The following is a 22,428-nucleotide window of genomic DNA, read 5'->3' as shown; positions in this document are numbered from 1 at the left end:
AAATATTATTTTTATAAGAGTTTTTTAAAAAAAAAAAAAAAAAAAAAAACCTCCTCTCACATGCACATACAGCACAATCTTTTTCGCTGTTTGAAGTGTGTTATTTTGGAGAAACTGTGAATGTGTAATAGCTATAAATTCTGAACTGGCAGTGTAGCACTTTCCACAGCCAGGGTGGGGAGAAGCTGCAGACTTTGCTCCCGTTGTCAGAGTAAAGAGTAAATTATGACTCTATTAGGGCAGTACTCCATAGGTAGATTTCGGTGAATAAGAATATACAATTCAGAGCTGTGAAATAGTCGTGCTTTAGGCAGCTTTGCCCTTCCTCAGGGCCATGTAGATGGCAAACTCCGTGTAGATAAGGTAAAGGAAAATAGGATACGAACAAGCATAGATTACGGAAAGGGATGGGAAAGAACCTAAGTGAGGCCATTTTGGTAGGCATGTTATTCAGAATTGGGAAAAACTCAGAAGGATCCCCAGTTCCTTGGGACTTTGGGGACATTTTCCCCCAGGCAAAAAAGTGAGTTCAACTCCTTCTAGTCAAAGCTGTGGTTTAAATAACTTTCACTACCCAGCCCTCTGTCATCCAGATGTACTTATCTTTGTGTATAAACAAAAGTAGAACAAAAGAAAGCATAGCCCAGTTATTTTTCATGTGTAAAAATGCCTCTTGTGTTCATTGAATTTAAAACCAATATAATGTAAAAGAACCTGCAATTCCTTTTCTTGTGTCAAAAAGTCACTTGAAACTAGACCATTAATTGATACAAAGTGGAACTCCAGCTTTTCATTCCTTAATTAACTGGATCCCCTGAGAAAACTCTCTTAAGGCATTGTCATAGCCTTTGGATGCTACAGAGATGCAAGTTAGCCCAAGGGGAAATGAAACATTGACTTAGATATGAATACCTAAATAACATGTTGCAATGACATGCCCTTAACAGCACCCCAAAGGCTTGTGTTTCTTTTAGAAAGAAAGAGCATCTCTTTTGAATGCCTGAACAATAGAAACTGAATTCTTTGAGAGTAAAAACCAGAGGACAAACGTTAACTTTTAAGCAGCCACGGGAATATGGACGTGGAAGTACAGCTTGTAGACAGCTATACGAATCACTAACAAACCGTAATGAATATTGGGTGCGGGCATCAGGGTCCTGTCATTTCTGACACTATGCCTCAAGTAGCTTAAACCCAACACTCAAGGAAAGGTGGAGACCTCATTGGGTCTGTAACATCTGGGATTTTATTTGTCATTTTGGTGTACCCCGCAAGCGCAAAAGAAAGAGTAAAAGGGGATTATCTTGACAATGAAATGAGTTACTGAATCTTGTGATAATGAAAAGCAGAAGAATTCTAATGCCTCTCTATAGTCCCTGAGGTAGAGATATGTTTACAGTGTTGCAGAAGTAAAATGTAGGCGGGCAGAACAGATGGCCCGCAGTCTGTGAAACATGACACCCCCTCAACCCAGGATAGAGTACCCCTACTCACCTGGTCAAGTTCCCTGCTAGTGCTTTATAACATGCTTCGAAGTTGCTACTGGTAAAAGGGCACAGACCTCTTTTATTCCCCCCCCTTAAATTACCTGTAGATTACTGACTTTTTGGACAGTGATAGTTTTCTGTACATTGAAAAAAATAAATAGGAAGTTATAGAATGTGGAAGTAATTAAAACAAGCAAAATTATTATAGCTTATTTTCAAAAACAATATTCCATAATATTTCTCTAGTATGATAGGAAATAAAAACCATAAATGCATGAGATCCTATAATTTCTCCTATCTTCTTCTTAGAAATCATATTCCGTGGGGAAGAAATCTCAGTGTACAAATTTTATTCTCCTTACTGTAATGTTATATGATTTGATAGACTTTTGGACAACAATAAGTGATATCACTGTCTTAGTATCTTATTCACACCCTCAAAACAAAACAAAATGATATAACAATTTACAAATGTTTGGCATTTAAACAGTAGTAAATATGTGCTATTTAGGTGTGTTCATACAGTCACTTATTGTGTTTAAACCAAGTTACGTTAATAGAGTATACTACATCTTCTACCTTGGTGTGTAAGACCTTTGGTAAAGGTCTTACACATATCTTGAAGTGTCTATTGTGTAACTACCGTTCTTCATGTACATTCTTTAATTTCATTGTTGTGTGAGTACTGTGTAGCCGTTTTGAATTTCAATGGGTAGCCTTTAAAGTAGGTAAGATAGTAATTTAAGAGATAGAGAAGATAACCACTGGGTTGAGTTCCTAATGTATTAGTTTTAAGGCTGCATGAAAATTAAGAAGCAACAAACTTGGGCTATCAGCAGGATCTCCTATGCTGGGGTGCAGTGAGCACGATGTACCTGTCCAGCCTCTTGTAGAGGGAGAGGAGCTCATTTCAGAGATAGCCATCTCTGACTTCTTCTTGTGATTCATCACTGACCTGAACTCCATTTGAACCTTGTTAGACAAAAATCAAGCAGAATTCCTGGCCCAAACTATAAAATATAATTAAGCCCTTTTGAAATGATGTGTAAAAGAACATTGCTATACCCCCACTTATAACCACTACCACCATCACAACCAATAAAGTTAAATCAAGCACTGCCTGTAATGGATTAAAATAATAAATGTTCCTGGGTTTCTGTGTTTGAAGTACTTAAAAAAAACAGGCTCCCAGCAACCTGGGTAGCTGAATGTACGAGAGACATTTATTAATGACGAGTTCAAGGATTTGGCCTGTTTAAGATCATTACTTTCTGTTTACCGTGAGTTACACATCTCTTGTATTTTTTTACACAACCCACGTGTCCACATCCCATAATGAAAAGCTGGGTTTTTTTTTTTTTTTTTTTTCCAACAAATGATTGTTAGTTTTGTAAATATGGTTCTCTGGGGGAGTATGAAGTCTTCATAAGACTCTGCTCTCTTCTAATGAGAAATCCAGGGCAGTCGTAGTCTTCCATCCACTTTCAAATCTTGTCTCTAGCTAAAATAGTCCATGTCTTGCTGTCAGTTTTACCAAATTCCAAACTTAATCTAGACTTTTAGCTGGAAAACTCTTAGCCGTAGAATATATACTGTAGAATTGTGTCCCAGTATATTAGACCTTGTGTGTCCTATGTAGTATAGAAAATAAATCAATTTTTAAAATTTCTTCCCCTAGTTTTAACAAAGATATGGTAAACAGCTATTTTTCTGGAATTAGATACATTTGGGGGAAATAAAACTGATATAAATTTCACATATACACCTATTAAAATAGAATGTTCTTTGGAGAGGGGGAAACAGGGCCTCTGAGACAAAAATGCTATCAGTTAACATGAAGATATCTCACTGCACAAAAAAAAAAAAATTATTGGAAAAGAAAGCTTCTAGCCTGAGTAATAAAGTACTAGAGACTTTTTTCTGAATAGCCTCTCCTTTACAGCTGAATGATAGCTCCTATTAGGTTAGTATTAGTTGAAGTGGATGAATATGAAGTAACTCTGTATCCCTCACTCTCCTGAATTGGTGAGAGCATTTTGTTTTCCCTGTGGTCACAGAAATTTGCCCTCTAGTCCACTTAAGCCAATAAGCTGTTTGCTAGGGAAGTTTTACGCAGAGCAACCCTGTCAGTGATGAGTGATCGAAGATAATCTTAGATGTCCTTTTACTTCCTGGCTGGCCCTGGACCAGTTGGCTTTGATGGTATAACATACCGAAAGCCATAGAGGGGAGCAAGAAAAACCCATTTATGTACAACCTGTGACTAATCGGAAAACTAGAATTACAAAGAACTTGCTGACAGCCTAATTTACACACACACATACATACATACATACACACATCAGCTATTAGATTCTTTGCAAGAAATTCAGAACACCAATTTGTGAGGATAAACTCCATTTGTAAGGGCAAACACAGATTGCAGGTAACCCTGGAGCTGAGGAGCAGCTTTGATTTTTGGTAAAATTTGTAAGTCCACAGCTTTCTGATCAACCTTGCTCCATAATCTCATATTTCTCATTTTCTGTGTCAAGGATCTCACCTTCCTGGTGTCTGGGCTTCCATAGTTTCTTTTCCTTTTTTTTTTTTTTTTTTTTTTCACTGCAGGGCGCGTGCGCTCGCCAGACAGACAGAGAGAGACATAGAGACAGAAAGCGAGAAATCACCCCCCAGGGGGGATGGTCACGCCGCAATCCCTTCTCCTCCATTCTCCTCTCGGGATCTTGGGCACGCATGCACACGCGCCCGGCGTGAGTTTTAAGCCACCGGGTCCGGGACACGAACCGAGGTCGACTATGTGGGAATCCAGCGACATAGCCATTACGCTAACTGCTGGTTCCCCATAGTTTCTTTTTCTTGAAGTAAGCATCGGTGAGGTGTTTTGGGATTTTTAATTTGCTAATATCAATTTTCATGGAGGTGGTGATGACAGATTTCTGATGTGGTGTATGCAGCAGAACTTGAGGACCAGAGGCTCAGTCACAAGTAGCAAGCCCCTGCTCAGCTGCTTCAGGAAAACCACTCTCTTGCCTCTGTGGCATCCAGTGAGGATGATCAGAAGGTCCTCGGAGTGATGCTGGCTCGCAGCTTTCTCACATGGTGACTGTAGGGTTTTTGCCGTGACTCAACAGCTTTTGAGACACTTCTTCAGGAGGATAATATATAGGCATTTTGTAAAGTTTAACCACCCGGGTGCCACCATTTTTGTCCCCACTCACTGGTTTTGTGACAATGGCAAGAACTTTCTTCCTTTCTTTTCAATCCTGGGTTTAGTGGCCGAGTATTTTCTCTTGTACATGGCTTCCTGGAGTACATGGCAAGTCAGGAGTTCCTGCCAGTGCCTTGGACTACAACCGGGTTTCGGCTGAAATGGGGCTTCCACTTCTTGGGCTTCATAGCCTTGTGGTCACCCATTTTAACTTTGCCATTGACATCTCCCTTCTTAGTTTCGTGTTTCTTTTCCCTAGTTTCCAACTTCTCAGCTTTTTCACCCTCCAGCTCGTGTAATGGGAAAGAACAGCAGCAATAATTTTTGCAAAGCGACATGGTGCTAGAAGGACTGCTACTGGCCAGCTGGTTGTGGCAAACGTTACCCCACAGCTCATCTCTCATGGAGGCAAAAAGACTTCATGCACAGGGCTACTGAGAGGGTTATGTGACATAATTTATGCAAAGTATGTTGCTCATTGCTTGGCACAAATTAAGTGCTCAGTAAAATTGGTCTTTTCGTATCTCCTCCTCCCCCTCTCAACATAGTCATAGAACATGAATGCTGTGGTCTCAGGTCATTAAGTTTTAGAGCTAAAGATTATTTTAAAGGTCATCCTTTTATTTATTGGGAACCTTTGCTCCCAAGGACCACATGATCCAGAAAACATTTCATTTAGGGTTAGATAGCTGAATATACCAACTTGATGTAATTGTAACAAAAAATAAAAACTTTAATGCACCCCACAACCCTGCCTCAGAAAACTTTATGATTTCTTTTAGGCTCTTTGAAATACTAAAAATACCTCATGGACCAGCATCACTGTGTCAGATCTCTTTATTGTCAAGGCCTGTGTTGAAAGCCACCACGTTAGTCAACTTTTCCATTAAGTAGAGAGCGAGGAGGTTAAGCAGTTTGCTCAGGGATACTCTGAAGGGAAGTGGAGACTATAACACATCTCCTGGCTTCTGGTCTTTCTGCTAGACCAGTCTTTAAAAACCTGGAGTATACAGATCAAGTGTAGTTTCTAAGCCATCAGAGTAAAGACATTAGCAAGTCATTGTTTGTGTAAATTTGTACCAATTCTTCCATTCATGTGACTCACTTTAAAAAAGAAATCAATTTGGGACCAGCATATGGCATAGTGTTTACTCACTGGACTCCCACATGGCCCAATGTGGTTCGAATCCCAGACCTTGCAACTTGAAACTCACACCAGGTACATGTGCATGCATGCCCAAAATCCCAAGAGAAGAATAGGGGAAAAGGGATTGCAGTGTGCCCAACCCCCTAGGGGGTGATTTCTTGCTTTCTATTTTTCTGTCTCCCAAGCCAGCTCACATGCTCTATAGCAAAAATCTCTCAAAAAAAAAAAAAAGAAAGAAAGAAAAAGAAAAGAAAAATTTATTCAGCAACTGTTTTTCCTCATGTAATTAAATTAGCCAGCTACTGTATTTACCTCAGAAACTTTTCAAGAATGTATTTACTATTGGTCTTTTAAGAAGGTTGTCATATACTTTCCAATATGTAGTCAGATCTGCCAGTCGGTATTTTGTTTGTTTGTTTTGTTTTGTTTTTAACATAGCCATGATCCAATCAAGTTTTATTTTTCTGCTGGACTGACGAAACTATAAAAACACTGAGTATGGTGGCAGATTGGGGGGAAAAAAAGGCAAAATATATCTTCCACCCTTTGGTATTTTTAGTTTTACTTTTTCTAGGATCTTAGAGTTTTAAAACATTTTCTTAAAAAAAAAGAAAATCTTAAAAAAAAAATCTTTCCCAAAAAGTGTCCACATATAAGCAGAAAAATCAGTAAACATTTCATTTTTCATGAGAAATTTTTCCTTTAAGTGAAAGAAAAATAATGTTCTTGTGCTGCTTGTTCTTTTTCCATTTTCTTATGTCAGAAAGAAGAGGTTTGGATTAAACTAGAGGTCCCAGCTTGTATTCACCAGTGTGAACTGGTTCTGAGTTCCTGGGAACTGGAAATACCCCCCCATAAAAAGTAACCAGATATCTTGAGAAAGAATACATGGGCCTTCTTTTAGGCTTTCATTTTGATGACTAGACTATTAAGTGAATTTGTGGAGCACTTGCTGTGTCTCAAAGCTTACACATAGTGTCTACATAGTTCTCTGTTGGATGTTTTGTTCCACGTATAAATTTAATCCTGCCTTTTACTCTACTGAATTAATAAGCACATTATATGTAGGCTAATTATAAAATTGAATATACTTAAATTCAACTGTAATAAATAGGAGCTGATCAACTTATATATTCTTTTTTTTTTTTTGGCGAGGTTTTCCCTATAGGGTGCGTGTGCTTGCCAGACAGACAGAGACAGAGAGACAGAAAGCGAGAAATCACCCCCCAGGGGGTATGGTCACGCCGCAATCCCTTCTCCTCCATTCTCCTCTTGGGATCTTGGGCACGCACGCACACGCGCCCAGCGTGAGTTTTAAGCCACCGGGTCCGGGACGCGAACTGCTGTCGACTGCGTGGGAGTCCAGCAACATAACCATTATGCTAACTGCTGGTCCCAACTTATATATTCTGATCAAGGAGAGAAAGAAAAAAAATTTTTCCCCCATGGTTAAAATACCCAAGTGCTGGGACCAGCAGATGGTGTAATGGTTACATCCCTGAACTCTCATGTAATCACCCATGGTTCAAATCCTGGACCTGGCAGCTTAAAACTCACGCCAGGAACATGTGCATACATGCCAAAATCTTGAGAGGAGAATGGAGAAGGGATTGTAGCGTGGCCATCCTCCCAGAGGGCTGACTTCTTGCTTTCTGTCTCTCTGTCTCTGTTTCTCCTCCAAGCACACATGCCTGATAGCAAAAATGTCTTTAAATAAAAAAAATTAGAAAAAAAAAAATCCAACTGCCATTTTTATGTTAATTAGCTTGAAGAACTAGAAAATGGAATATTGGGGTGGGGGGGTTGAAGAATTGATCTTCACTTTATGAAAAGCAAAAAAGTTTTTTCCTCTTCACTTTTGGAGGTATCCCAGTGCCTCCCTGTTATGCAAATCAGCTTCTGATTGAATCTGACACTTCCTTGCTGATTTCTTAGTAGCTTTAGATTACTCCCAGCTTGGGGGGGGGGGGCCAAGTAAGCACTTCCAAGAATACCTGGAAGTGCTTTGCCTAGCAGATGAGTACTGTTTCTAAGGATATACAGAAGCTCGATTTAGATTGCAGTTTGCTCAGTCCGCATGTAGAAAGTAGGAACCTTACTAAGGGTCTAGTAGATACTGATGATGTAGGGCTGTCAGCATTTTATAAATATTCTCCAAAACAAGTGGTTTACATTTATTGGCCTTCTGAAGGCGTATTTTAAAGGTCATGAAGCTATTTGTTTCTTGAACTAAATCTTTATATTCAATGTAAAGTATGTCAGTATGCAAACAAAGCAAAATTCTGTTTATCACCCAGTTATTTCTGAAATCACTTTTTAAGGTTGCTATACCTCATTTAGCTTAATTAAATATCTGCCATTAGTTTGCCAAAACTTAAATTTAAAATATAAACACAGATTTTTGAAAGAGGTCAATGGAAAAAAATCCAGCAGAAGAGCATTCTGTCTAATGAAAGGAAGTAAAAAGAAGGGTTATTTATTCAGTCAAAATGACCTGACCATATCATCACTAAATGTAACTTGAAATCCTGGGTTGGATCCTGGACATAAAAGAAGACACCGGTGAGATTCAAAGACAGTAGTAAATTAGTAGCACTGTATTGCTGTTAATTTACTGAATTTTGAGAATATTGCTCTGGCTTTGTGTAAGTTGTTAGCATTAAGGGAAGCTAGATGGCAGATATCAACTTTATTGCCAGCTCGAAGTTATTTCAAAATGTAAAGTCTGGTCTTAGAAAATGACCTGGGAGGGACCAGCAGTTGACGTAATGGCTGTGTCACTGGACCCCCATATAGCCGACCGCGATTCGCTACCAGATCCAGTGGCTTACTTAAACTCACACGGGGCATGTGTGTGTGCGTGCCCAAGATCCCGAGAGGAGAATGGAGGAAAAGGGATTGCAGCATGGCCATCCCCCCTGGGGGGTGATTTCTCGCTTTCTGTCTCTCTTTCTCTGTCACTCTGGCAAGCGCATGTGCCCTATAGCAAAAACCTCAAAAAAAAAAAAAAGAAAAGAAAATGACCTGGGACCAGATGATGGCTCATAATATTCTGTGATTTTGCCCTTATGGGAAAGTTCTGAGTTCATGTCCAGATACCTCCCTGAGCACACGGGGCCTGAGCACACATGTGTGCCCGTCATCTGGGCTAGCTGGAGCTGGGGTTAAATTGTAACATTGAAATCCTATTGGGGGTACCTCCTTCTCTCTCTCTGTCTCTGTCTCTCTCATTTATGGATGAAAGAAAAAAATAAACTTTTTTTTTTTTGGAGAGGTTTTTGCTATAGGGCTCATGCGCTCACCAGAAAGAGAGAGACAGAGACAGAAAGCAAGAAGTCACCCCCTGGGGGGAATGCCACACCACAATTTCTTCTCCTCCATTCTATTCTCTGGAATTTGGATACGCAGGCACATGCGCCTAGTGTGAGTTTAAGCTACCGGTTCTAGAACTCGAACCGTGGTCAACCACATGGGACTCCAGCAACATAGCCATTATGCCGACTTTTGGTCCTGAAAAAAATGCACCTTTAAATAGATAATACATAAATGACCCTATCAGTAATTGGGTCAAGAACTTTAATAATACTTATGTTTTCAAAATTTAAATGATAATTTTAAATTCTAAACTTTCATAGCATATTCCTCTAATTTTTCTTCTTTTTAAAAATCTGTCCTTGTTTTTAGAAATATATGGGGAAATTTTTAAAGTACAGAAAATGTAAAGACTAAAATCAAATGCCTAAGTAATGAACATCCTGAACAAATATTAAGTCATCAGGGAAGTCGTGATGTATTTTTCTATGCAAAAATGTGTCATGACTTTCATCATGACCCAATATAAACACTTTGTCATATTTGCTGTAAATACACAGAGAACTTCATAAAGTTTTAACCTTTTTCAGTGCTCCATTACTAAGAAGATAGCTCTTTACAATTTTTACTTGACATTTCATCCAACAGTGCATTAGTCCACTAGGTAGAGAAGAACACATGCCTTAACTCACTTTCTATTGTCATTTATAACAGATCTTGCAGTGTTGTAAGTATCGTATTTTCATGAATTTTAAGTATTTCTGTGGCCCTAAGTTTATATGTGTGGTGATACTTAAGGTAAGGTTCATTTTGTCCCAAGGAAGATACGTAGAATGTTGACTGTTGAGAATAACAGAAAGAAAAGGATGATGTCCCATAGGCTAGCTTCTCAGAGTTAAAGAAAGGAGAAAGGAATATGAATTAATACTCTTGGGATGAGTCCCAGGGATTATTATAATAGTTTGTGGTAAAAGTGTAAAGTTTGGTTTACACTTTTAAATGATCCTTTGTAAAATTCATCACTGCTTTTTGTTATTAAATGATCACAACAACCTCTTAATACTGGTTACTTCTAGCAACATTAAAAACCATTTAAGCTAACATGCTTTTCTATTATCATGTTGTCATTTTCTAAAAACAGTAGGAAATGTTCAAAAGAAAGCTAAGACTCTAATTTAAACTTAAAAGTTGGTAGTTGTGGGTGATCCTTTCCGTATTGCTGCAGATAACTGGGTCCCTTTATCAAGGAACAGAGTGACAGCAGGCTGGCACATAGCATGTGCAGTGAGCAGGGAAGGTGCCTGGAATGAGTTGAGTCGGTTGTATAAATTGAAAATGGAAGCACACCTAATTCCTTTGCGGGTGTATGACAAGAAAGAAAGGGGACAAGAGGCACAAGGCAGTAAATGTTGCATTTTTTTAAAAAGAATTACTTTGTTTAACTTTATTTATTTTAATTTGACCAGAGAAGGATGGAATGAGAGTGTGTGTGTGTGTGTGTGTGTGAGAGAGAAAGTGAGAAAGCAAGCTGCCAGGTCTGGGACTTGAACTGCAGTCGGACATGTGGGAGTTCAGCTCCCTAACCACTGTGCTACCTGCTGGCCCCAGGCAATGTTTAGATGTCAGGTAATTCACTAGGCAATGCCTGTTCCTGTGTCCTCATTGCCAACATTAACATTTTCTTAAATTCTCAGTTTTATTTATGTGTTTAAACAAGCCAAGGGTCAATGCTAGTAGATCAGAGAAGAAGCAAGTACAAACAACAATAGAACTAGAAAAAGTAAGAGTAGAATGGGGAATAGGTTATTAAAGAAAAAAGTGAAAGAGGGCAGAGAGAAGAAAAATGAACAGTGACTTACACATAGGCAGGTACTCAAATACTCAAAGTGAAAAAATTGATAGCATACAAAATGAATTTAAAAAAAGCAAAAAGTAAAAGTTTATTTTAATTTGACCAGAGAAGGATGGAATGAGAGTGTGTGTGTGTGTGTGTGTGTGAGAGAGAAAGTGAGAAAGCAAGCTGCCAGGTCTGGGACTTGAACTGCAGTCGGACATGTGGGAGTTCAGCTCCCTAACCACTGTGCTACCTGCTGGCCCCAGGCAATGTTTAGATGTCAGGTAATTCACTAGGCAATGCCTGTTCCTGTGTCCTCATTGCCAACATTAACATTTTCTTAAATTCTCAGTTTTATTTATGTGTTTAAACAAGCCAAGGGTCAATGCTAGTAGATCAGAGAAGAAGCAAGTACAAACAACAATAGAACTAGAAAAAGTAAGAGTAGAATGGGGAATAGGTTATTAAAGAAAAAAGTGAAAGAGGGCAGAGAGAAGAAAAATGAACAGTGACTTACACATAGGCAGGTACTCAAATACTCAAAGTGAAAAAATTGATAGCATACAAAATGAATTTAAAAAAAGCAAAAAGTAAAAGTGTTTGTATGATAACAGGAAGTTTAGCATTCATGTTCTTTAATAGTTCATGTGCTTGACAGTCAGTATTATAAATGTGGGTTTGAGTTCTCCCTCCCCTAGTACTGACTGAGATCTGAGAACATGAGGCTAACAAATTTCCAAGGGAAACCGATATAAAAGAAAAGTATAAAGTATTTCATCTTTGTATAGCCAGTATGTGATAGGCAATAAATGTTGGTTGAATAATAAATATGTGCATGTATAAATACCAAATTGAGGGTGATCCAGGATAGCCAAGTATTCTGTAGACATTTAGAGATGTAGTAGTTCTTCTTTAACACATGAAGCATGGTTAAGGAGACTTTGTCATAAGGACAGAAATTACTATTAAAGCCAGGAGAGTAGAGAAATTCACTGAAATAAGAGATTAAGGGAAGAATAGAAGACGGGGGAGCACCCTTTGAAATCCCACTGGTTAGACTATGTGTATCAGTTGGGACACTTCACGTTACAAGTGGCAGAAAATCCAATCGAAACTGGTAGAAGCACAGGCACATAGGTGAAAAGCTCCAAAGCAGTGCTGTCCATAGTCATGGAAGGATCCATTAAGTTTCTTCATTCTTTATTACACAGCTTCAGCCTCAGGTTCAACTGCCAGCAGGTCCAGTGCATTCATTTTCTTTCCTTTTTTAAAAAAATACTTTTTATTATTATTATGATTAATTTTATACATTCAATCGTTGTACATCACTACAGCTTGTAAAATGAATTACCAACATGAACATACTTCACGCCATTCATTTTCTTAACATCAAGACTAGGGAACAAGAGGAAGAGCCACTTTCTTGTACGCAGTAAACCTTACTGGTTTTCATCAGGTATCATGTTCATATCTAAACCACATCAAGCATAAAAATCAGTAAGCTATGGCAGTTCCCGGTCTTCCTAGATACTTCCTGGAAAGCCATTGGATTCTGCTGTTGTTGGAATATAGCCTGTGCTAAGCAGTGCCTGCCTCAATTCCAGGGTCTTTGTCTCTTGGCACATTACTCCTGTTCACCCAAGCCTGGCACCTACTTTCTTTCTTCCTATTCCAAGCTCTCAAATATTTGCCTGACCATTGGCCTCCTAATTGTATGCCATTTTCCTGAGATTTCAGTCCCTACTTGTATCTTTATTCTCAAAAGAGTTCTAGATGTCCCATTCTCTCTGCCCAAGCAAAAAAGAACATTTAAAGAACAACAGGGAAGTGTTCATACATTCAGCAGTACATACAGTGAAGCAAAAGCTGTCAACAGGCCTACATTTGTTTTTATACTAATTCAAATCTGGAGTATCTTTTCATTCTCTCCTTATCCTAGTCCATAAGTATTAATAATTTGTAACTTTGGGGGTTTAAGAAGAGCCAGCCTTCCATTGGGCAGGCCCTATTGTCTAGTGGTTGAGGGAACTGGATTCCATGTGGCAAACTGAGCTTAGAGTCCTGACCTAGTTGTCTTGGAAAACACTCTCAGGGACATGTGCATGTGTGCCCCAAATCCCCATGAGATGGAGAGATAGAGAAGAAAGGACTGCACCATGACCTTGCCCCATTGGGGAGTGATTTATCCTCCTCCTTATCCCTCTCTGAGGAGTGCAAGCACCCTCTGGCAATTAAAGCAAAACAAAACAGGAAAAAAATAAAAAGCCTTCTGTCAGTTCTACTTAAGATCTTCTTTGAGAAGAGAAAGACACTTTGTTAGTAAGATATATATATATACACATATAGTGTAATGATACAAATATTGTCTTTCCTGTAATAGTTGTGTTTTTTAGACAAAATCTCAGAAACTAATATAGATAGTACAGTATCAATATTTTAAAGTAGTTCTTGCATAGTAGAAATAGCTAGTAAAATACAAATTTTGTGTGCATTATTTCTACAAAGACTTTATCATATGCTTACAGATATTCTTGTACAAGCAAAAGCTGATACAGAGTGAGAGAGGTACTTTCATTCATCTGTTATGTTCCAGATAAAATGCTGTCAAGCCGCTTTTAAAGAGACTTCCAGAGATAAATATTAGTTCCTTCTGTTGGTAGCCTTTATTTTCCTAATTACCCTTGTTTCTATAAAGTTGTTCTTTATGTTTGTCTTAGTTATTTTGCTTTATTTTTGACCACTCACTCCAAGTGATGCTTTGGGATGGTTTGGAAACAAATATTACCAGAAGTGATACTCAGCAGGTTTCTCATGGTCAGAGGAAGAGGCTACAGATAAATAATAGGGGAAGGCAAGAAACCACCTTGTGACTAGAAACAGAGGTAGCAGCATGAATTCATGGTTTTTGAGGGCTATGCTTACTGATGGGAAGAAACAGAAACCAATCACGGGTTAGTATACATACATAAACTTCTTAGCTCTGTCTGCCAAGAGGACCTAGCAACAATGATACCCCAGGAGCAATGAGCATACCTACCTCCCAGATTTTGTTTTCTAGATACCACTCTTCAACAAAAGTAACAAAGGTTCCTTAGAGAAATGGCCATGCTGGAGGGAGATAGGGAAAATACAAGATAAACCTGAAACATCTTGTGGGACGTTAAAATAAAATTAATGTGATGTGTGTATATCAAAAGGACATAGGAGCCAACTTGAAGGAGCGCCCACTGGCTAAAGATGTTTCAATTTAAGCAATAAATAATGATTTTAAATTATAACCCATAAAATATAATATTCATGAGTCCACACTGATATAAATTAATAATTGAACTAGTAAATGGGGCAGAAGAGACAACTCTAAATAAAGGAAATAGGGCCTAGTGCAGTATCATGTGCTCATAGATGCTCCTACTTAGACTGAAGCTATGTAGAGGCCGGAGTTTGATTACTAGCCCAACCTAAAAAGCTGATTGTGGTGGCAAGCACCCATGGTCCCAGTACTCAGGAGTCTTGAGACAGGAGGATCATGATAGTGACACTTTGTGTTGGGAGGGGAAAAAAAAAAAGGAAAGGAAAGGGAAATAGGAATTCAGCACTATCATACACAGTATGATAATGCAGATGAGAACCATTGATGGATGCTAACATTAGTGGGTCAAGAGTCTGATGAAAAAGAAGATATTTTCATAATCTCTAAGTATTTCCCCACGAGACATTTATAGGGGAAAATAGTTACTTTAAACTGGCAAAATTCAGTGCAGTCATCTAGACACAGCTTTAGCACGTGATCAGAATTAATACTACCAGTAAAAAAAAAAAAAATCATTATCACATACTCTGATATGTTTCACTAAGGTCATTCATTACTTCTGTGGTATTCTTGCTAAACATTCGTGACTATTCTAGTCACAAGAAAACATCAGATAAACCCAAATTGACAGGTACTCCACAGACTATTCAAAAGTGTCAAGGTCTTGAAAGACAAAGGTGGAGAAATTATCACAAATAAAAGAATACAATAGAAATTTAACAACTAAATTCAGTGGAGATCCTACATTGGATCCTAGACCAGAAAAAGGATGTTAGAAGGAAAAATGACAAAATTTAAATAAAATCCGTTTATTACTTAATAGTATTAGTGTGAATTTCCTGATTTAAATATTTGTACTATAGTTACACAGCCTAGTGAAAGGTATGGAGGAACTTGGTATATTCTTGAAATTCTTATGTAGATCTAAAGTTATTTCAAAATAGAAAGTGGTTTTTTTATATCTTTCTTCTTCCCAAAAGGTAGGATACTTGAAGTAGATGGCTTCTAAAGTCTTGTCCACTCAGCTTTATTATTCTGTGATGCAAAATGAATAATGTCAAAGATTTGAACACTTATCTCCTGTCTGCCAATTAAGAAACATATTGAGGCAGCCAGGAAATAGGATAATATTTCAAACTATCGAATCAGTTCAGTGGAACATGCCTCGGGCAGTTACTATTGTGCCTAAGTACTCCACTGAATAGATGTCCCTTGCCTCCAGGATGCCCAGCCTACTGGAACTCGAAGATGATGGGGTCTTCCCGGTTCAACTACTTGAATTACTAAGGTCTATTCCTCAGTGTCTTTGGCTTTTTGTTGTTGTTTTGTTAGCTTGTTTGCTTTTTTTTTTTTTTTTTTTTTTGTATTAAAGAAAAACATCTTGAGACTAGCAGATGGTGGAATGTTACAATGTTACGTTGCTGGACTCCCACACAACCAACCTGCTGTTAGAGTCCCAAGTCCAACAACTTGAAACTCACACCAGGTGCATATGTGTGTGTGCCCAAAATCCTGAGAGGAAAATAGAGAAGGGTTTGCAGCATGGCCACCCCCGTTAGAAGGTGATTTTTCACTTTGTCTCTCTTTGTCTCTGTCTCTCTGGTGAGTACACATACCCTACAGCAAGAATTTCTCTTAAAAATATCCTGCATCTTAAAAAAAAATTTATTTATTATTTTTGAAATTTGCCATGAAGCACATGCACTCACCAGGGAGAGAGAGACAGAGAGGAAGAGAGAGAGAAAAAGAGAGAAAGCAAGCTGCCTGGTCCAGGACTCAAACCATGGTCAGCCATATGGGAGTCCAGCACCTTAATCACCATGCTACCTGCTAGCCCCCCTGCATCTTTATTTTGCATACTTTAGTTTCAGACAAAATAAACAAAACCCCACAGAATTGTTTTTAACATAGTACAGTTGAAGGGAATGAAGTAGAAATGGATGAGTCTTAGAAAATTCAAGGAAATAAGAGCCCCAAAAGAGGGCCCAAGATTTTTCAGTCTGAGTGCCTAAAGAGATAATGATAGCCATTAAATAAAATAAGCAACTTAAGGAGACCTTTGGTATTAAACATTTCTGTGTGTGAAGGACCAGCGCGACATTCACATTACTACCACCATATAATTGGCCCTGTCAAGGTAGAGTACTATAAAGAAGCATGTGCCTGAGAATAAAGGAGGATATAATCCTGACAATCTCTTCCTGCTCATTTGCTAGATGATGGGACTAAGCATATACTTCTATAATCCTATTATGACAGATTTCTGATGATAAATTGATGTGTTTCATTTAGCAGAAGTATTTGTGTTTTAGGAAATGCAATACAGTTGAGTCAGGAAGTGGGGATCATTTAAATGATAAACACCATTAATAAAGATGATTTATGATTCTTGGGTATTTTGGGGAGCCTATACGTACTGCTTTGTTTTTTTGTTTTTCTTTAGTCTAAGTGAAATCTAAGTTTGCATCAAGATAATTATGTGAATTAGGTGAAGGTTTCAGTGGCACAATATATTTACTGAAAAAACTTAAATTGATTTCTACCATGATAATTTTTTAACAAGAATCTTTAACTCCCAACAATTTTGTGGATGCAATGTGCTCTTGGAGGATTAGAGATTGTGTATCGTATTTCTTCAGTAGGAATATGCAACATATGAAGTTTTCAAGTCTCTACAGAATTGAAAAGTCAATGTGGGTACTGTACTTTGAAACATGTGTATATTGTGGACCTAAGGTGTTTTTTAATCTTTCATCTTTTTTAAGGATCAAATATCATTAGAAAAATAAGCCATGGGTATTACAAATGTGGTCTGGTGAAATTCAATATTCACAATGACAATTTAGAATATGAGCTCCTTGGGAGGAAAGTTAACTCACCACTCTGACTTTGCATCTAAATATCTTAAAGTGTACCATTGGTTTCATGAAACGGTTTTGATCTACATTCCCAGTTTAAGTTCAAAAGAAACCTACATTTTAAAGTGTATTCCTTTTCTGGATATATTTACTTTGAACTATAGCATATAGTTTTCCTCATAAATCTAACCTGCCACTATCTGTTTTTAAGACTTTGTAAACCTCAAGTGGTTATGATGTGTGAAGTTTGGATTAAACCAAAATTTTTAGAAAACACATGTTATATATTTTGATTGTTTTGAATTTTAACATGGGCCAGTCAAAAAGTTGAGTGTCTAACAAAGTAATGTACCATACTCTGTTACTGTAAGAAATCACAGAAAATTGCCCTTTCCCATCATGTTAATGATAGACAAATGAAGCAGCTGTTCTTATTCTTAATATAGTTGTTTGAAAAACTTGCACAATTTAATGAAAATGTCTCTACTCATAAAACTTAAAATGCTCACACATGGAAAAAGTCATAATGTTTTGGCAAATATTGCTTTGTTAGGAATGTGAATGAAGTATACCTGCTTCATAACTCGAATTCTATATAAATGACATGAAACTGGGGATGGGAGGAAAGCCAGCTGAAAAAGAAGACTGACAAAGGATGAATTAATATTCTTAAGCATTTTTTAACAAGAATTATAATATATACTTCTCTCCCTTTCTTATTTCAGGCATAATTCTTGGGTCATCATTTCTACTCAGCATAAATGATTTTCTCCTTAAAACAAGTCTCAAGGAAAGAAGTCGGACTCTGATAGGACCATGTTGTGCTACTGCCAGTTTGGAAGCTAAATGGTGTAAACACAGTGGTAATCCAGGCCCAGAACAATCCATACCAAAAATATCCATTAATTTAAGAGGAGGTCTGTTACAGGTCTGTGAGGACTGGTCATATTTTTCCTATCTGTTTTTAACTAGCCTTGTTCATTCTTTGAACTATTTCACTAAACTTTAAATCTTTGTGTGGTGAGAAAGGGGATTGCCACATTTCCACCTTAATAAATTTTTAACAGCTTTATTGAGATACAAGTCGCGTGACATACAGTTCACCTTTTTTAAAATTTTTATTTTATTTTATTTTATTTTATTTTTTGTGAGAGAGATTTTTGCTAGAGGGCAAATATAGTCATCAGACAGACAGACAGAGACAAAGAGACAGAAAGTGAGAAATTACCCCCCACCCTCAGTGGGGATAGCCACACCACAGTCCCTTCTCCTTCATTCTCCTCTCGGGATCTTGGGCATGCATGCACACATGCCCGGCATGAGTTTTAAGCTGCTGGATCTGGGACTCAAACCGTGGGTGTCTACATGGGAGTCCAGCATCATAACCATTATGCCATCTGCTGGTCCCAGTTCACCTATTAAAATTGCATAGTTCAGGCTAGCCAGTAGTGTGGTGGTTAAGAGCTGGACCCCACATGGCTGACTGCATGGTTTGAGTCCCAGACCTGGCAGCTTGAAAGACTCTCTATGAGTTTACCTATTCTGGACACTTTATATACATTTTCTATGCAAAAATGCATTATGACTTTTTCAATGATCCCATACATAATACGCACACACACACATACACACACACACATATATATATAAAGTGATCTTTTGTGATTGCTTTCATTTACCATAATGTTTCAATCTTCGTGTTTTAGCAGGTGTAAGAATTTTATTCCTTTTTATGTCCAAATAGCATTCCATTGTATGGTTATACCGCATTTTATTTAATCAGTTAATGAAAAATTGTATTCTTTCTACTTTGTGCTATGGTCGCTAGTGCTACTATGAGTATTTGTATACAAGCTTTCATGTGGACATATATTTTCATGTCTCTTGGGTATATAGGTAGATAGAACTAGTATAGTTTCCACATCAAACATTTTTAATGTGTAGACTTTTCAAATTATGAAGTAGTCGATCTGCCTCAAGCACAGTGTCACTAGCAATATGTAAGAACCATTTCTGAATGGCAGGTTCTTTAGACATTATAATTATAATGTCTGGTTACTAGCACTTGATATGGAAGTCACATTGTAATCTGAGCATTTGTCTTATAGCCAACTATGGAGTATGTGAGAGTATTGAACTTACTGATAATTTTTTATATGGCTAGATTCTAATGTAATCATTATGTGAATTGATGTCTTCTGTCCTTGTATGAATCCAAAAAATTTGAGAGATTCACACTGATAGAAAATCAAGACAACTAGTTTATTGTAGTAAAGGAGACATATTAACATTTATTTGTCTTTGTCTATAATTTGATTGCTTCAGCTTTTCACTATTTTTCTTAATGGCACAAAGTAAGATTCGAGAAAATCACGATAACTTAGTGCTTTGTGTTGCTTTGGAGATTTTCAGCATCTATCAGAATCTTCACATATTTAGCAACAAGCTAAGTTGTTTTGTATTGCTTTATCAAGGATGTTAATCATATTACTCTTTTTTCAAAGGCAGCAATGTACCTTCACATTAAAACTATAGTAAGTGCTAAATTATTTCTACATTGAAGTCACTGTCTCCCAACAATTTAAAGGCTAGAATACAGTGTTCCACTCTTCACCTTGACTTTTCCCCTATCTGTAGTTTTCAGTGTTCAATAAAAATATTATTAATGCAAACAAAGTAGAGTTAGTGTCGTATCTCTTACTTTCATTTTAGAGATGCCTTAATTCCAGAGAGCCGACCCCTAAACTTGGGGCTTAAAATTTACCTACAAGGCCAATGCATAAGGCTATTCTCTTCTGCTTATACAATAGTCAGTCTCTTGTCTTTTCTATGTTATTAGTTTTCTTAAAATTAATAGTTGTATTTCCTTTATTCAGTATATTCAGAGAAATGTAACATTATTGAAATTTTTTATACTCTGATGACATTATTTCCTCCTGGTTATACCTTGTGTTATATAATATTATTCATATGTAGAAAAAATTAAGGAAACAGATCTTCTCCATTTGAGAAAATATGAAGTCTTTTAGTTCTGGAACTCTGGTGTAGTTCCTGTGCAGTTGATTCTCAGGGTCTGTGAAAGCCCATGTGTTGGCACATTCCAACTAAACCCAGAAGTAGGGAGCCTTCTGCGTTCACGTCCACTGAGCAGGTTTCCTCTCTTTTTGTTTGAAGAGTAAACTTGCAATGAAAAAACCCTATAATCTGGATTGTTTATTTAATCTTATGACAAAATTAGGAAGCTGATTTACAAGCTTTTTATTTTATTACCATTTTGGCCTAGAGAATCTTCATTGCCTTCTCTTAGACTATTGTAAGTATTATTTCTCCTCTTAGCTAAATTAATTATAAAGATTTCTTTATATCAATATAATTTCATTATTAGTCAAACATTTAAAATGCTTTATCATTCACACAATATATTTGTAATTGATTTTATTATTGTTATATATTTACTTAAGTAATAGAATTTCATCCTATAGGTCAGTTACTTTAGGTAAATTATAGTTTATTATTGATAATTAAATCAAGCATAATTACAGTCTTACATTAATCCAAATATGATTATATTTCATTATCCTTGAGAAATGTTTATATTTAAAATCCACTGGAATTTTTTTTATATGATTTTAAAGGTCTACTGGGGTCAAGAACACTTGAATTGTTTAGTTCTTCTACATGAATTACTCAATGGATACCTTAATGAGGAAGGAAATTTTGAAGTGCAAGTTTCTGAACCAGTGCCTCAAATGGCATCTCCTATTGAAAAAAATCAGGCCTTTAAAAGTGAGCAAAGTTCCGATGACCTACGGACAGGCCTATTTCAGTATGTACAAGATGTTGGTAAGTAGCAGCAGCTTCATTGTGAGTGTATATGTGCATATGTATGTGTTTTAAATACCTATTTACTAATGCTAACACATCAAGACAACTGAGTAATGTACTTGAAAACTACAGAATTAATTGCAGTTCGAAAATAGTATAATACAATTCAGTCTCTCTTAAGGTAATCTATAGTTCTTCATCTCAAGCCATAAAATAATGATCAAGCTTTATATTCTTTTTTTATTCTTATAATTTTTTTGCTGTAATAAACATGTTCCCCTTTGAAAACATACAATGAATTTTATTTTGATTTGACAGAACCTTTGAAACTGCCTGGTGTGTATGAAGTCTTGTTTTATAATGAAACTGAAGAGAGCCCAGGGATGATGTTATGGAGATATCCAGAACCTAGAGTGCTCACCCTGGTGCGAATAAATCCTGTGCCTTTCAATACCACAGAAGACCCAGATATTAGTACAGCAGACCTTGGTGATGTGCTGCAGGTATGCAGTGACTGTTCATTTTAAAATAAATGCATTGTGGGGGAAATGCTGATTGTAAATTAGGAAAATGTTTTATGCATAGTGGTTTCTCGTGCCAGTAATATCAGGAAGAGATACACACACATATACACATATATACATACAGCCACACACGTAATAGAGATTTCAAAATAAGGGAATAATGCGGTGAGCAAGTGGTATTGTGGTTATGGTGCTAGACTCTCACAGGACTGATGCAGTTGAGTACTGGACCTGGCAAATTGAAAATCATACTGGGCACATGTACATGTGTTCCCCAAATCCCAGGAAGAAAATGGAGAAGGGGTTGAAGCATGACCATCTCACCTGGGGGTGATTTTCCACTTTCCCTCTCACCGTGTCTCTCTGTCCCTCTCAGGTGAGTACACATGCTCTATGGCAAAACCTTAAAAAAAAGGAATAATGTAATTTAGATTCATGATACATGACAATTTTCAAGTGTTCTCAGTTGTACTCTTCATCCTGTTGTAAGTTTTGTAGTCTCTCACTGTAATGGACAAGCAAGTATTTAGGTCACCATACCTTATCAAGTGCCTACTATGTGCTTATTCTCTTCAGAGTTTCTATAACTGCTATGTGAAATAAAATATGCCCATGTAAGGCCAGAATTGGATTATTGTAGTTTTCATTTGCAGAGCCGAAAAGGTCTTAGGGCTTGAAGTAGACTGATTTTCCTATCAAGGAAAGGATCTAATCATATTTCCTTTGATTTTGTGAAAGCTTGCTGTTTAATAGCTCCATAAGTTTAATGTAGAAGTCATTGTTAATATCATTCTATTATTATTCTATTTATTAATACTCTACTGATCTGAATTTCTCCTAAGATTTGTTTCTCCCTTGGTGTTTAGCTCTTACTAGATCACACAGACACCCACATAAAACCTAGGAGTCATTCTTACTTGATC

General features: G+C 37.2%; 1 protein-coding gene across 1 annotated transcript in view; it reads left to right on the top strand.

The window, feature by feature from the left end:
- Nucleotides 1-22,428, top strand: part of VPS13B (vacuolar protein sorting 13 homolog B) — an 806,861-nt gene that overhangs the window by 614,218 nt on the left and 170,215 nt on the right. Inside the window, exons 37-39 of the mRNA XM_027776225.1 lie at nucleotides 17,882-18,084; nucleotides 20,792-20,999; nucleotides 21,300-21,484. Coding sequence (XP_027632026.1) covers nucleotides 17,882-18,084; nucleotides 20,792-20,999; nucleotides 21,300-21,484 — 596 coding nt within the window. The remainder of the gene's footprint in view (nucleotides 1-17,881; nucleotides 18,085-20,791; nucleotides 21,000-21,299; nucleotides 21,485-22,428) is intronic.

Source organism: Tupaia chinensis, unplaced genomic scaffold, assembly GCF_000334495.1.
Source record: "Tupaia chinensis unplaced genomic scaffold, TupChi_1.0 Scaffold000646_1, whole genome shotgun sequence".
NCBI lineage: Eukaryota > Metazoa > Chordata > Mammalia > Scandentia > Tupaiidae > Tupaia > Tupaia belangeri.
Note: the sequence above shows the minus strand (reverse complement) of the source record. Positions and strands in the feature narration are given on the sequence as shown.